The sequence below is a fragment of the Myotis yumanensis genome, unplaced genomic scaffold, assembly GCF_028538775.1.
Source record: "Myotis yumanensis isolate MYYU_CA2020_CCGP unplaced genomic scaffold, mMyoYum1.0.hap1 SCAF_12, whole genome shotgun sequence".
Classification (NCBI taxonomy): domain Eukaryota; kingdom Metazoa; phylum Chordata; class Mammalia; order Chiroptera; family Vespertilionidae; genus Myotis; species Myotis yumanensis.
This window is the reverse complement of record NW_027223763.1, coordinates 44,042,038-44,058,449: the sequence shown is the minus strand read 5'-3', so window position 1 is coordinate 44,058,449 and position 16,412 is coordinate 44,042,038. Positions and strand designations below refer to the sequence as shown.

At 41.8% G+C, this 16,412-nt stretch overlaps 1 protein-coding gene across 1 annotated transcript in view; it reads left to right on the top strand.

Moving 5' to 3' along the window:
- PGM5 (phosphoglucomutase 5) overlaps window positions 1-16,412 on the top strand; it is a 170,084-nt gene that overhangs the window by 127,886 nt on the left and 25,786 nt on the right. Inside the window, exon 10 of the mRNA XM_070431546.1 lies at window positions 15,283-15,417. Coding sequence (XP_070287647.1) covers window positions 15,283-15,417 — 135 coding nt within the window. The remainder of the gene's footprint in view (window positions 1-15,282; window positions 15,418-16,412) is intronic.

Here is a 16,412-nt window from a genome sequence, read left to right as displayed (position 1 = left end):
CCTTTGTGACTAGCTATTTTGGCTCAGCATAATGTTTTCAGGATCCATATATATATATATATACCTATATATTCACATTCCACTAAATATCAATACTTCATTCCTGTTTATTACCAAGTAATATTTCCTTGAGTAGTTATACCACATTTTGTTTATTTACTTATCAGTTGATAGATGTTTGGATTGTTTACTCTTTGGGGCTAGCCTATGTAATAAAAGGCTAATATGCAAATCGACTGAACTGGAACAACCAGTTGCTCTGACGTGCACTGACCACCAGGGGGAAGATGCTCAATGCAGGAGCTGCCCCCTGGTGGTCAGTGCACTCCCACAGGGGGAGCGCCGCTCAGCCAGAAGCCCTGAGCCAGGCTCATGGCTGGCGAGTGCAGCGGCGGTGGCGGGAGCCTCTCCCATCTCCACGGCAGCACTAAGGATGTCCGACTGCCAGCTTAGGCCTGAGGGGAGCAGGCCTAAGCTGTCAGTTGGACATCCCCTGAGGGCTCCCAGACTGTGAGAGGGTGCAGGCTGGGCTGAGGAACCCCCTTTGCACCAGGCTTCTAGTTATGAATAATGCTGTGTGAATATTCATGTAAAGTTTTTGTGCAGACATAGTTTTTCAGTTCTCTTGGATATACATCTACAAGTGGAATTACTGGTCAAATGGTAACTCTTTGTTTAATCTTTAAAGAAACTGCCATATGGTCTTCTGAGCAATTGCACCATTTTACATTTTCACCAGCAGTATATGAGATCCCAATTTCTGCACACTTTCTCCAGCCCTTGTTATTATCTCTCTTTTTAAATATAAAATACTCTAATTTTCAAATAACTTAGTATATTATGGATTATTTTAAAATTAAGATAGAAAGAGATTTAATCTTCACAAAAAGAAACAGAAGTATGCCTCACCTAACAAAACCCAAAGGATGTTAACATATGCATGAACATCTCCATTTGCTGGGAGAGGCAGATGGCTATAGTCTCTCCAGAGTTCTATTGTGTTGGAGTCAGATAGACACAGATTTAAAGTCAAGCTTTGCCACTGCCTAGATTTGTGACTTTGGGCATGTTACTTAACTTCTCTGAACCTCAACCTGGTGGTGGGGGTGGGTGATAGTAGTAATAATTACCATAGAGGGTTATGAAGAACGTTTGAGGGCAAAGTCCCCAGACACAGTAGCTAGTACCCATTTGATGCTTGAGAAATATAAGTTCCTTCCCGCTTTGCAGAATTCTTCACTTGCCTGAATATCAGTTTGCAGAAAAAGTGTGAGTGGTGTTTAAATGTACAGGCTTGAAGTCACAAAGTCTTGGGTTTGAATCTTAGCTCTGCCTCCTCCTTGCTGGATGATCTTAGATATGTCATTCAACCTCCCTATGCCTTCCTGTCCTCATCTGTGAAAATAAGAATAGTGATTGTGGTTACCTCATACAGCCATTGGGAGAATCACAAGATAATACAGATAAAGTCCTGGCACATAATAAACATGAATAAATGGTTAGCTAAACTAAGTTATGACATTGCAGATGAATCACGAGAATTCTCGTGTTTTCTGTTCTAAGGCTTGTGGCCAATCATGAGAATTCTTTAAAAAGATATTAGCTTGTAAGAACATGTAATAAATAACTTCAAAATGCAATGGGTATTTAATTTTAAATGATGCCTTTAACATTTATGTAAAACGTTTTTTGTACTCATTCAATAGAATCTTATCTGGCTACTAGGTAAAGCTAGCAATAAAACTACTGGTCTGCAATGTGTTAAAAGGAGGTCCTTGGGAAAGAAAGATTTCAGTGTTTAATAAAACATATGATAAGAAAAGCATGAAAAAACCATGCAGCCTTGCAGGAGATCATGTAAAGACCTGGGAGGGCCTCTGCCTTCTCTGACTTATCTGTGAATTTACTTAAAGTCACATTTCTCTGCCTTCCCTTATATCCCCCTCCTCCTCCTCCCCCAACTTCTTCCTACCTCCACTTCCACCTACCCCCCTACTTCACTTCAGAAAGGAAAAGTTCTTTTTAGGGCAGCTCAGTCTCCTTTTCGTCCTTGATTCGAGGTTGGAGTCAGGAAACAGACCGTGGAGAAAAAGCTGTTTTACACGTATCTTTAGAGATAAAGAAGAAAAGCTTCTTCGTCCAAAATGAAATTAAAATCCCCATCACCTCCTGTCCACCCCACTGCTGTGGAAATGTTCAGCAAAATCTGTCTTTCCAGTGAGACCCTGTGGGGGTCATTCAAGGAGCAAGAAGGAAACCCCTGAAGTACTCAACCCCTGACATGAATTCCCAGGGACCTATCTGGCCTCACTGTGGCCTGTCTAATCTCATGGAATGTACTATGGCTGTCTCCAAATGTCTGCATTTTTGTGACCTTGGGCATCAAGAGAAAAGTTGATGTGTGCCTTCCATTAAGCAGGACCAAAGAGAGACCCTGATCTAGAAATACCAAATTAATGACGCATAGTTCAACAACTGCACTTTGTCCTTCTGTCGCTCCCATGAAGATATGTCACTGTTTATTTTCAGGTAAAATCTAGGCACCATGAATGAATGATAATGGTTTCTTTAAACGTGAGTAAGAAAAATAAGCCAATAGTTACGTGAGAATAGAGGAGCAGTTTGACCAAATTGTTGACTAATTTAAGAGGTTCCCAATTTTTGCCTTGTAAAGAGATGGGAAAGATGAGGGAAGATAAGGTGACTCCCTAAGGCAGTGATGGCGAACCTTCTGAGCTCGGCGTGTCAGCATTTTGAAAAACCCTAACTTAACTCTGGTGCCGTGTCACATATAGAAATTTTTTGATATTTGCAACCATAGTAAAACATAGATTTATATTTTTGATATTTATTTTATGTATTTAAATGCCATTTAACAAAGAAATATCAACCAAAAAAAATGAGTTCGCATGTCACCTCTGACACGCGTGTCATAGGTTCACCATCACTGCCCTAAGGCCTAAAGGTAGCTCATTCTTTCCTCCAGGATGAATTCTTTCTGCAAACATTCAGACTTTCCATGGTGCTAGGCACTCTCTCTTTCCCCTCACCATCTATAGCCCAAGGAAGATTATCAATTCCCAGATTAGCTCTTACCATCATTCTCCCCATCTCATCCTTGTAGCTTAAATCTCCTGGAATCACCACTCTGTGCCCCACAATTATGAGACTCTCCCAGTTCTGATAGAAGGTGTATTCCGATCTGGTGTTGTGAGGGACAATGTGACGATGGCGCTAGCACTTGTCGATGGCATCATATAGCCACTATGGTGCATCAACACAGAACTATGACCTATACTTTGAAAATTAGCTTTCAAATGAGAAAACTTGACATTTCAGGGACAAATTGAAGCAACCAAGTCTCTTTGACTTGTCCAACTCCTGAATTTCTATTTAACGAGGTCAAAAATCATGACATTCTACCAGTGCTGCAGTCATTTGCAAGTAAGAGTTCAGCTGATATTTAAAAACCTGATGTAAATAAATGCATACCAGTTAGCTGATGTGGAAAACCAAATCCAATTTGATTATGTCAGGCTAACTCTGAGCTTATTAACACTCCTTCAAGTTATGCAGGTCGTGTGGAAAGATTTTGATGTTGTCTTCAACCTGGAAAAAAGAACCATTTGATACTAGTTCAGAGAAAAAGCACACTTTGAAGACTGATTCTGAAGTCAGTGTACTTGTAGAGTTGTTACTTTAACATGCAGGAAGGTGTCTGCACTTTTTAATTTCAGTATTTAAAAATAATAAAGTGAATTGGTAATCTTGAAATCACATTTTAGTTTGGCATGTGGTGCTTTAATATATACTGTTGTGTAGCCAACCCCTGGTCAACAGATATAGAGAAGTTTACTGAGACCTCATCTCTGGAGGTGTCAGGTGAAGGCAACTGGAGAAGCTGGGGCACCAGGAGGATTGCTAACTGGTCAACCTTCAATTTCAACTTTTATCCTAATCAATGAACCAACTGAGAGACTGTCGTTAACAATTTATTATTGTCCTGTAATATGCCACTTGCTGGAGAATGGTTTGAGCTATAGAAGTAGAATTTAAAAAATAATTTTAGTCATAGTGATTATCCCACCTACAGACTTTAGTTAAATCTGAAAGTTAGTGCCTACAAATAGTCCTCCTATATTAGTAACAGAAATGTTTAGGGAGTGAGATATTATCATTACATGTATATTGTGATTAAATCTGGGTTAAAAAACTCTTTTTCTGTTGCAAGTTGTGATGTTGAAAAAAATCTCTATAGTAAATACACATTTCTTTCCTATGTTAGTACAATATGGTGAAGGTAGTTGAAGTTTGATTCATTTGTGTCTTAATCTATTCAGTGAATATTTACCAAACACTGCTGTATCCTAGTCAGTTTCCTGGGCATTAAGGATACAACAGCACACAGTCTATCAGGGAAGACAAACTGGTATTAAACTTGTAATTGCTATAGAGTTTACTGAATAGCATTACAGAGAAAGAACTTATGTGGGAGTGCAATATCAGGGGGAAATAACCAGGACTTAGGGCGCTGGAAAGCTTTCTATGGGGAGGTGATATTTAAGCTGTACCCTGAAGGATGAGTGGGAGCTGGCTCAGGTGAAACCATCTTATCAGACTACATTCTTATCTTCAATCAAATGTACTTATACCATTGTTCAGTTTTCCAGATAAAGAGCTGGCATTTCTTATAGGCAATAGCATTCTCAATGGGATATTACAATACCTATGATTATGATTCTTAACTTCAGTGCTCATTCTACAATACTGTAGTTGTAAATAAAGATAATTGGGCCTCTTCTTGGTAAGACACCTTGAAAACCATAGATAATTTTTTTTTTCTAATAGCTACCTTTCCTGTGATATTTCTATTTGTCTTCGAAGGATCACATATTTGGTGCTTTATAATGACCTGTTGGCTGATTTGAAAATAGAGAGAGGGAAATGCTGTTTCTAATTAGTTGGGAAGTTCTTACTCCCCTGCTTCTGATTCATTGGAGTTATAATAAACTAGAGGCCCAGTGCATGAAATTCATGCGTGGGTAGGGTCCCTAGTGGCTGCTGGCTGCCAGCCGGGGCCTCCCTTCCCTGGGTGTCGGCTGGGGGCGGGGCCTTCCTTCATTCTGCGCTGCCCCCTAGTGGTCAGCGCACGTCATAGTGAGCGATCGAACTCCCAGTCAGTGGAACTCCGGAGGGGACACTTTACATATTAGGCTTTTATATATATAATAGAGGCCCGGTGCACAAAAATTTGTGCACTGGGGGCGGGGGGGGGGGGGGGGGGGGGGGGGGGGTTGGGGGGAGTCCCTCAGCCCGGCCTGTGCCCTCTCGCAGTCTGGGACCCCTCGGGAGATAACGACCTGCTGGCTTAGGCCTGCTCCTGGGTGGCAGAGGGCAGGCCCAATCCCTAGGTGCAGCCCCTGGTCAGGCTCAGAGCAGGGCTGATTGGGAAGTTGGGGCACCGCCCCCTGTCATGCACAGAGCAGGGCGGATTGGGAGGTTGCGATGCCACCCTCAGTCACGCTCAGGGTAAGGCCTATTGGGGGGTTGGGGCACCACCCCCGTTACACTCAAGGCAGGGTCGATGGGGAGGTTGTGGCGCCACCCTCTGTCACGCACAGAGCAGGGCCAATCAGGGGGTTTGGGGCTCCGTACCCTGTCATGCACAGAGCAAGGTCGATCAGGGGGTTGGGGAGCTCCCCCCTGTCACTCACAGAGTAGGGCTGATAGGGGAGTTGGGGCACCGCACCCTGTCACACTCAGGGCAGGGCCGATGGGGAGGTTATGGCTCTACTCCGTCACACACAGAGCAGGGCCCGTTGTGGGGGGGGGGGGGGGGGCGCCGCACACTGTCAAACACAGAGCTACAGGGTGATCAGGGTGATCAGGGGATTGGGGAGCTCCCTGCTATCGGGCACAGAGCAGGGCTGATCAGGGGGTTGAGGTGCCTTCCCCTGTCTCGAACAGAGCAGAGCAGATAGGGAGGTTGTGGCCCCGCCCCCTGTCACACACAGAGCCGCAGGGCGATCAGGGGGTTTGGGCGCTGCCCCTGTCACGCTGATCCCGGTGCCGGGAGGCCTCGCTGCTCCGCTGATCCTGGTGCTGGGAGGCATATTACCCTTTTACTATATAGGATAGAGGCCTGGTGCACGGGTGGGGGCCGGCTGGTTTGCCCTGAAGGGTGTCCTGGATCAGGGTGGGGGTCCCCACTGGGGTGCCTGGCCAGCCTGGGTGAGGGGCTGAGGGCTGTTTGCAGCTGGTCACACACCCTTCAAGGGTGGGGTTCCCCACTGGGGTGCTTGGCCAGTCTGGATGAGAGGCTGAGGGTTGTTTTCAGGCTGGCGGGTGACTGAAGCTCCCAACCGCTCCTTTTTTCTTTTTTTTTTTTATTCTGGGCCGCTTTAGCTCTGAGGCTTGGCTCCAGCTCTGAGACCTCGGCTGCTGAAAGCAGGTATCTGGTTTGTTTGGGTTCTATAATCGAAACACTGTTTCAACTCCAGCTCTGAGATCCCAGCTGGCTGAAAGCAGGTTTCTGGAGTTTTTTTAGCTTCTATATTTGTAACAATGTTTCAAACTGCAAGCTCAGAGGCCGGCAGTGGCAGGCAGGGAAGGTTGGAGTCCTCCGTCACTGAAGCAAGCAAGCCTCATGTTCGCTTCAAGCTGCCTGGCTGCCGGCCGCCATCTTGGCTGGCAGTTAACTTGCATATCACCCTGATTAGCCAATGGGAAGGGTAGCGGAGTGATACCAATTTGCATGTTTCTCTTTTATTAGTGTAGATAGATTACCTTCTCTTGACATAAGCTGATTGCTTTAGGACTATCTTCTAAAGTGTTGGGAGTAGAATCCTGCTAAGATGTGTAAACAATCTGGAGTGGTATCACATTTATTCCTACTGAAATACTAATGTCTGTGCATAGTCTGGTGGGTGACCCTTACCAGGAAACATAAATATGATAGGAAAAAGCTGTAAAGGATCACAAGAACTAAGGGAGAAAACTACCCCTGTTGTCTGGGGAAAGTGTCTGAATCTAGAATGTCCCAGAACTGGGGCTGGTATTGAGTGAACAGGAGACCAGCCATCATTTTTTGGCCAAAGACATGGGGAAATGGAATGTATATGATCTAGGTACATTGTTCCAAATCTGATAGTTGGAATCTGAGTGATAAATAACTATACGTCTTCACTGTCCAAGTAACCCTCTCATCACCTAATATGGTGTTTTGCTGGATTGATGTTTTAAAAGTGGCCTAAAGAAGCCATTTGACCTTGATTTCCCTCAGATAATTGTTTGCAATTGTTGGCTTCCACAAGTGCTGGTTGGGTAAATCAAAATTGCTTCCAAAAGTAGTGCAGCTAAGTATGGCATTATAGCAGTGAACTGTACAAAGATATGGCCTAATAGGGGAGGGAAAGTGGAAAGTAAGCCAGCAAAGAGGAAGGATCCTTTTCTGTAATTTGTCCACCTGTTTGTAATTTATACAAAGGCATGGTATGGACTAGCTGCTGCCCTTCTAGCCACTTTTGAACTCATGCTCACAGCTAACTATGACTTAAACAAACAAAAATGGGTAATTCTAAGTAATTTTTTCATGGAGAGATATGGCTCTCCAATCCAAATCTCCTGCTATATAAACTGTGTTTTTGTCTCCAAATATATGGTGCAGATGTTACACAGCAATATTTTCACCTTGAAGCTTTCCAGATAAATCATTGGGATTTCCTGTGGGAGATAACATCAGAGTTAGGCTCACGGGGTCTTTCTCTTGCAAGCCTGTCCTGTCTCCAGGTTTATATGCCTGGTGTGGCCAACTGACTGTGTGACATTGTACCAGATGTCAGGGCCATATGCTGTTTCCCTCTGGAAATCATCCTAAGTCAGTATTTGATGAGGTATAATGCTGCCAAGTAACTGTTGGTAATGTACAGTTCCTCCTTCCTTGCCTGGCTGCAACATGTCCTGTAGTCTCCAGAAGAACATCTGGCAGCTCTGTGTGTATTTAGCAACTTGCAGACTTCCCTGCATTGATTTACAAAAGGGCTTTAAAAAGGTATCAACATGTACTTATCAAACATTTATCGCATACATATTTTATATAAGGCTCTGTGCCAGTTTTGGGGACCATACAAATCCTATGAGATATTGTTCAACTATTACACATGAGAAGCAATGTATGACCAACAGCAATTTCATATGGTTCAACCTAAAATAATGAGTCTGCAGTCAGAGGACCTAGACTGAAGTCCTGGCTCCCCCATTTACTAGCTGAGTTACCTCGAGCAAGTTCTTTAATTTGTTCTTTCTTTTCATTGAAATGAGGAAGTAGCCTGAATGACTCTAAGGTCCTTCCTTCAGGACCTTAAGTGTCTAAATTGATCAACCTGGAAGGAGTACTTTTTTTTTTTTTTTTTTTGCCAAAGAAGCCAATTCAGTGGAAGGTATGGAAAAGATAAATGGTAACAGACCCCATGAGTTTAGCAATGATTTCAGAGGACATGGCAAAGTTCTTAAAATGAAATTCATCTTATTTCTGCCAAATTTAAAAATAAATAAGTATGTACATGGCATCACAAACCATCACCATTTAGGTTTTATTTAGCAATCTTTTGCAAAATCTGGAAGGTTGGACAACTTAGAGCCTAGCACCATTTTCATTAAAATAATAATAATAATATTTATATAGTGACTTACAATTTTCAAAGCATACATTTTCTGATTTGATCTCACAGCAACCCAATAAGCCAGGCTATTTTATTTTTTGTTCTCTCTCTCTCTCTCTCTCTCTCTCTCTCTCTCTCTTTAGGAAACTAAGGCTTAGAGAGCTTAAGTGACTTAACACATTGTGGATGGATCACGAGAATTCTTGCTTCATATTACACTGTTTTACAAAGTATCTTACTTTAAAAAAATATTAGCTTATAAGAATATGTAATAAATAACTTTGAAATGCAATGGGTATTTAATTTTAAAGTGTGCCTTTAACATTTTATGTAAAATGTTTTTTGTACTCATTCAATAGAAACCTATCTGGCCTCTGGGTAAAGCTAGCAATAAAACTACTGGTCTGCAATGTGTTAAGGCCACTGGCTAGAAAAGTTCCAAGCCAGAATTCAAGCCTGGGTTTTATAATTGTTATTTCTGTGTCATTTCCAAACTGACTCTATGAACAGCAAAACAAAGAGGGAGAAATTTGGGAAGAAGAATACATGCTAGAGAGAGAACTAGAAGCAGATTTGAAGGTATTTGTGTGGAGATACGGGCACACCTAGCCCATTAAATCCTTCTTCATTGGACAAAACTAAAGTGGGCAACACCCTCATCACTGAGGCATACAACTCCGGCACTCAAGGGGAAGAAAAATGCTAGGCAGGAGCTGAAATGCCCTTTGGATACCTTTACCCCATAATTAACACTTTCTTCTGATGGATAAGAGCATCTTTTTCCTCCTTTAAGCTGTGGTCGACATTCCAACTCCTATAGCTGCTGTAGCAACCAAGGCATCATAGATTTCTTCATAGTTGCTTCAAGAATTTCTTAGGAGATTGTGCTAAAAACAATTAGTGTGAGATGGCTCAAGAGGAGATACTACTAATGATTCTTCTACTGACAAACCATGAAAAGGAGGCTTTCAGAACTCAGCAAGATGATGTTTTATTATCCCCCCATGTTATGGCCCTCCTAAGATCCCAGTCCTATGGTTGTATATTCATGAAACCTTAGCTATGAAAGGAATCTCTTTAAGACTGTCTTGTAGCATATGTAAGATAGGAGTCACTCAAGGACTTAGGCGGACACAGAGAGCAAGCAGAAGGGACGTTTATTAGAGGGAATGGGGGATGGAGCCACAACCGGGGAAGATTAGGACTCAGCCTCCATTGTCCTTGGGGTTGAATTTTATGTGCAAAAACCGCAAGGGGCGGAGGCTGGGGGATGTAAGTGTTCTTAGTCTGATTAGATGGAGTTTGTTGTCCTTCAATCCGATTAGTGCTGGCCATTGAGGCTGTGGGCTGTAAGCGGCCGTTGTTATCGTTGGCCTGCTGTCTCACCCTCTGGTGCGGCTGCCTCCTATTGTGCTGGGTAGGGTGACGGGGGCTGTTCCACGACATGAGGCTGGGGCCACTCTCTCGTTCGGGACTTTCTAGTTCGCCTGAACCAAATGTCCTCTGCTGGCCTGTCAGTATAGTCTAGTCATTTGATATATGAAGCAGATGATCCAGAGAAAAGAGGCCACTACACTGGTGTACACATTTACATCAGAATCACTGGGGAGCTTTTACAATCCTGATGCCCAAAATCACACTCCATATAAATAAATCACAGTGACTGGGGGTAAAAGCCAGGTATCAATATTTTTTAAGGAACCGCACCCCGTCTTCCCTCTCCCCACCCCCTCCCACACACACACATACCAGCTGATCTCAGTGTCCAGCAAAGTTTGCAATTAATGGCTTATGATTTGTCTAAGATCACACACATGGTCGGACAGGAACCCACCATGTTCAACTCAATTGATTTTAGCCAAAACTGACTCTTGCCCTGAAAATGTAGGATGAGTAGATACGGAACAGCTGCCATAATGATGACATTTCACTTGGCCTGTGAGTCCTTCCTAAATGTAGGAGGTCTTCCAGTGGTGCTCTCTCCAGTTGTTGGACATATCATGGCATTTATTCAGGTGTTTAAGGAAAACCTACTGTGTGCAGGTGTTGGCCTTCAGTCTGCAGGCCGACGTTCTATCCACTGAGCCAAACCGGTTAGGGCTGTTTGCCCAATTCTTAAACCAGAAAGTTGAGAAACATCCATTTTTCCTCTATCTTTCAATTTATTTTATATGTCACTAAATCTTCATGATTTTACCTTCTGACAGTGTGTGAAATTTAGTCTTTCCTTTCCTTTCTGCTGTCTTAGGTCAGGCCCTCATTATTAGTCCCCTAGATCAGTGGTCGGCAAACTCATTAGTCAACAGAGCCAAATATCAACAGTACAATGATTGAAATTTCTTTTGAGAGCCAAATTTTTTAAACTTAAACTAAATAGGTAGGTACATTGTTATTAACTCCTAAGGCTTAGGAAGAGCCACACTCAAGAGGCCAAAAAGCCACATGTGGCTCGAGAGCCACAGTTTGCTGACCACGGGCCTAGGCTATGTGGATAAATGGTCACTAAGGAACAGAAGGCTTTGAGCTCCCAGAGCTTATCAGCTAATGAAGGACCAAAGACATAACTCAGCAATTCTGAAGACATAATTCAGCAATTCCAACACTTAAAGAGTTAAGTCTGTGATGGAAACTTACTTTATTCATTTGCACTGGCCCTTGCTTTTTCTAGAGGATTTGTGGCTGCAAAACTACACATAATGAAGTTGTTAGCATATAAATAAGAAACAGAAATCAAGACTAGGGAAAATATAAATAAGTGTAGAAAGTTGAGAACAGAAGAAGAAAAATGTATAATTATGCAAGTCATAAAGATCTACTTGGGCTGAACCTCAATTTTGGCATTAGGTGTCCTGGCAGCCACATTGGAAAGGGAGCTATGGTTAGTTATAAAGTTCTTATTGTCAGAAAGACAAAAAAAAAAAAAAAAAAAAAATACCAGTACCTCAGGGAAGGAAAGGCTTTCCCAGGACTTGAACCTTGAGGAAATGTCTCATGTGGAGTTCCATTTGGTTACCAATAATATTCCTATAGTGATTTGAAAAATTGGATTTTATAACACGGTGCCTTGAAGACCTTGCAATAAAATAAAGGATATAAAATGGTGAATTTGTGGCATGAGTAGGTAGTCAGGAGTAAATTGATTTGTGCCAAATATATATACAGGTAAATCTGTGGCTAGAAGCTAGACTATCTGGGGGAATGGATGGATTGGATACCCTTAACCCCTAGAGTGCCGGGGAGCGCGATCGCGCTCCTCCTGTCTTTCGCCAAAAGTGCCGGGAGTGCTATCGCGCTCCTCCTGCAGTGTCATTATTAGATGCTAGTAGTTCACTCTTTATTGACAGATGGCACCTAAGTGCAGATTACTTACGATGCCGAATGTTTGTAGTTCTAAAATTGACCACTGGCATTTATCGCCTAATTTTTTACAGGTACTACGATTTTATGAAGTTTTCTCAGATTTTATAGCCCTAAAGCTTCGAAATGGTGTCCAGTTCTAAGTCTGCTTTTATTAGTGATGATGATATTGCTAAATATGTCAATTCTTGCTGTGAAGATGACGATTTTGTGGAAGATATTGGAGAAGGGTGTCCCTCTATTTTAACACTATATGTTTTGTTCAAAATTTTTTTTCTACTAGTATTTTATAATACAATCAGCAAACAATATATGTCAAAGATGAAAACAAATGTAGTAAAAGTTTCCTTAAGTTTTTTAATATGTAACTTCATTTACTTGCGATTCATAATTTTTTTTCTAAATTGCTGTAAAATCAGCAAAAATGCCTTGGCAATTTTAGCATAGTTCCTAGGATATTGGTTGGCACTCAGAGGGTTAAAAACAGTCTTCATAATTTCTCTCTACTGGGATTTTATAAGGTAGGTGGTCTTTTTTTTTTTTTTTTTTTTTTCAATTTTCTGGGGTGAGAGTGAAGGGCAAGTATTCTATGTTGTGGCTAATTTTATGGTTCATACCAGGGGTCAGCAAACATTTTCTTAAAGGGCCAGATAGTAAATATTTTAGCCCTTGTGGGCCAGATGGTCGCTGTCATAACTATTCGGCTCTGGGGTTGTAACACAAAAGGAGCCATAGACAATACATAAATGAGTGGAAATGGCTGTGTTCCAATAAAACTTGATTTACAAAAACAGGTGCCAGACCAAATTTGGCTAACAAACTGTATTGCCAATTCCTGGTTTAACATTGAAAAAAAAAAGCAATTATATTATTGCTATTCTTTTGTTGGAATTACATAATGTTTAAAAACTCGACAAGCCTTGGTCAGTAAGTAGCTTTGACCTCATAATTTAATTGATAGTAGGTAAGATATATGCTGGAGAGAGCATGGCTCATGTTCAAGATTCAAATTCATTACATTCATTGGAGGAACATGTGGACCCCAAAGCAATCCAATATAACTAGTCACACATCACAGTGACACTCAACAGACATGGAACTAGGCTTGTTGCAGCACAAAACTGGGCTGGGTCTAAACATTTTTATTTCATGTGAAGAAGGAGAATTGTGTTTCTCACCTGGAGGTCTCACAAAGCAACATGCATTCTCTATTAAGATCTCCTGGTTGGTCCCTTAGGAAAGAGAAAAGATGTTGGATTATATCCAGTAGGTGTGTGCTATTTACTCATTCATCATCTTTTCAAGTGCAAAATCTATTCCAGGCTACCAGATGTAGATTCTAACAAGTCTGTGAGCACAGCCAATAATACAGCTGCCCTTAGGAAAAAATAATAATTTCACTGTAAAAAGGCTTAGTTACGAGCAGATAATGCATGTTGATGGTTTGCTGTGATCTGGATTTTTTAATACCTCCCACTGGCCATAAACTAATCTGAGGGGTAAATTGTGTAATGGGAGTTACCTTAAAGGGTTAATTCTGGGAGGTCATCAGAAGAGGTGGCCTCAAGTGATTTGGAATCCAAAGCAGTGGGTGATTTAGGGCTCCAGCCTTAGATACTGCTTTAACTAGTTTATGGATAACCCATGGTCCTGAACAATGAATTATGAACTCACATGTGCCATAGGTAGTGACAATGAGAAAGTGGGCTTAGACAGACAGCTTCAGAAGAGTTTGTAAAATCATGGAATACAGTTTTGAAACCCTTGGGTCTTCATTGTCAGTTTGAGCATAATTTGATATATCATTCTTTCTGGATAGTCAGGAATTGTTCCTTTTGCTCCATTTAGAATTTCCTAACTATTCACGTATCTAGCAGCATACAGTGGTTAAGAAAATGGTTTCTGTTCATTGTAATCACTACCCTAGGCCTATAGAGAACAATTACTGTGTCTTTATCTTTATCTTCTCAGGCATTGTCCTGTACCTGATCCCTAAGGGCCACTCAAAAATGGTTGCCCAGTGAATGAATCCTGGCTAATATCATCCTGTTTGCAATACTAGCATCATAGAGTGGTGTGGTGAGTTGCCAGGAAGGAAGGTGGCTCCTTTTTGTTGCACAAACTGTGACAAACCTTGAACTCCTCCAACAGAGACTTAAGACTTTTTGTTTAGGGGCTGGAATATGCCTATAAGACTTAAAAAGCAGAAAAACATTCATATGGAGTCACAGTGTCTCCCCCCAACCCCCATAAATATCACCAGGTAAAGGATATATAGGGCAGGCATGAAATATTTTTAATAATGGCTTATTCTTAACAAGCAAGATTTGAGACCAGAGAAGTTTCAAGGGTAAATTTCTTAGGGAAAATGCCTGATACCAGTCACCTGAGATTTTCACTTTTTCAGAAGTATCAAGTGACCAGACATACTATTTTATTCCCTCCTCTTTCCTCTGTCTCTTGCCAACATGCTTATTAATAACAATGACTTTATCTATTGTCTTAAGAAAACAAATTTCCTTTGGCAGAAGTTACAATATGGTTTTACAGTCATATCTTTAAAATATCCTTGCCACTAATAAGAAAGACATAGAGAATGGGGACATTTTGAGCCAAAACCAATTTAATATTGGGCAGCACTGAGATGCAGCACAGTTCTGTTCCCGCTCCACCCTTTTGGTCAGGTCTTGCCAGTAAGAATGGGGAGAGAGCCAAGAGGATGGGGATGTGCACAGGAGCTCTCAAAACCCAGCTGGGGCTCTAGCCCTGAGCATTTTATTGTAGGGTTCCCCTGCTACCAGAGGAATGTGAGACCAAGGAAAGAAACAAAGATGAATTTAAAGCAGAGCCTAACTCACATGGGTAGTTTGTCTTACTGTAATATATAAATTGCCCAACTCCATTGCATCTAGGTTTATAAGGGGTGAACTTTGGCTCCAGGACATTGAGTATCTTTTCCTCCTTATTACCTCCACCCACATCACAAGACCAAGGAAACCTGAGCATCTGTTTTGCTCCTGACCCTCCCCTAGCATTAACCACAAGGCAACATAAATAGAATAAAGAGATTAATGGATAATTTTAAGTAGCCGCTAGGTTCACGTCATACTCCCGCTTGGGTTAGTGTTGAGAGTCAATTATGAGTTGTCATGACCCTGAGTATCTTTAGATCATAGAAATATTCGGATCTCCAAAGTAGATATTAATTACTTTTACCTGTGTATTCATCTGTTCACTGATCCATTCTGACTGTTCTTGGTCTCAGGGCCTGAGGATCATTTTCTCTGATGCATCACGGCTCATCTTCCGGCTCAGTTCCTCCAGTGGCATGCGGGCCACCATCAGACTGTATGCAGAGAGCTATGAGAGGGATCCCAGCGGTCATGACCAGGAGCCACAGGTACCAAAACAGAGCTGTGCTCCCAGCACTGTGTGTTTCATGCTTCTGGCAAATTCTGGGAGCTCCTATATGCTTTTAGGTGGGAATGATTATATTCTGGAAAGTAAATTTCATATTGATACTTCCAGCTGAAGGACAAACTTAGAGTGACTACAAGCAAATTTAATTCATTCATCGCAGTGTTTGCAACAGAACAATTGTTCTCCAGCATCTATGAGACTAGCATTTCTCAAATGACTTGCCTCTCTTGATTGCTCTGCATTTTGTTAATTGGGGTGACATCAGGAAGAGGCACCTTGTATAGATAAGGAAATTTCGAGTTAGAGTCAAACTGGTCAAACTGCGCAGAGCCTTGACCATGCTCATGTAAATTATGAGTCTTCGGGTGTTTGGAAAACTCTGGGTTGAACCATGACCTTGAAGTGCCAATATAGATGATACTCTGGGCTTCCTCTCTGAGATTGCTTCCAAGCCTAGCATGCAAGGAGGGACTATGGCTGGCCTGAATTTAAAGTCAAGGGAAGACATTACCAAGGCTAAGCCAACCAGTGTTTGGCAAAGCCCCCTTAATAAGTCACTTAGAAAAAGAATAAATAGCACAAGCATAAGCCATTCCACTCCCTTATTCATTCCAGCTCCAGGCAACATTAATTAATACCAGTAAGGACCCACTATAATGTTGGGTACTGCCAGCTACACTGTTTGCTGCCCCCTCCCTCTTGGTCTTTACTTCAACCTGGGTTTTGAAGCAAGGTCTTTGATAATTTCTTGAGATGAAAACATTGGCTCCATCTGCAATGCTTCTTTTGTGAAGAAGAGAAGTAAAGAAAATGTCACTGCTTCTCATTTTACAGTTGCTCAGAATTTCCAGTTATAATTTGCATAGTTGTTCCCTGGATGGAAAAGATGCCAGGGAATGTTTTCTTTCTTTAGTGGGTTTTTTCATGACACTTTTCTTTGGAGAGGCTCAAAGAACTTGGGGAAAAGAGTACCAT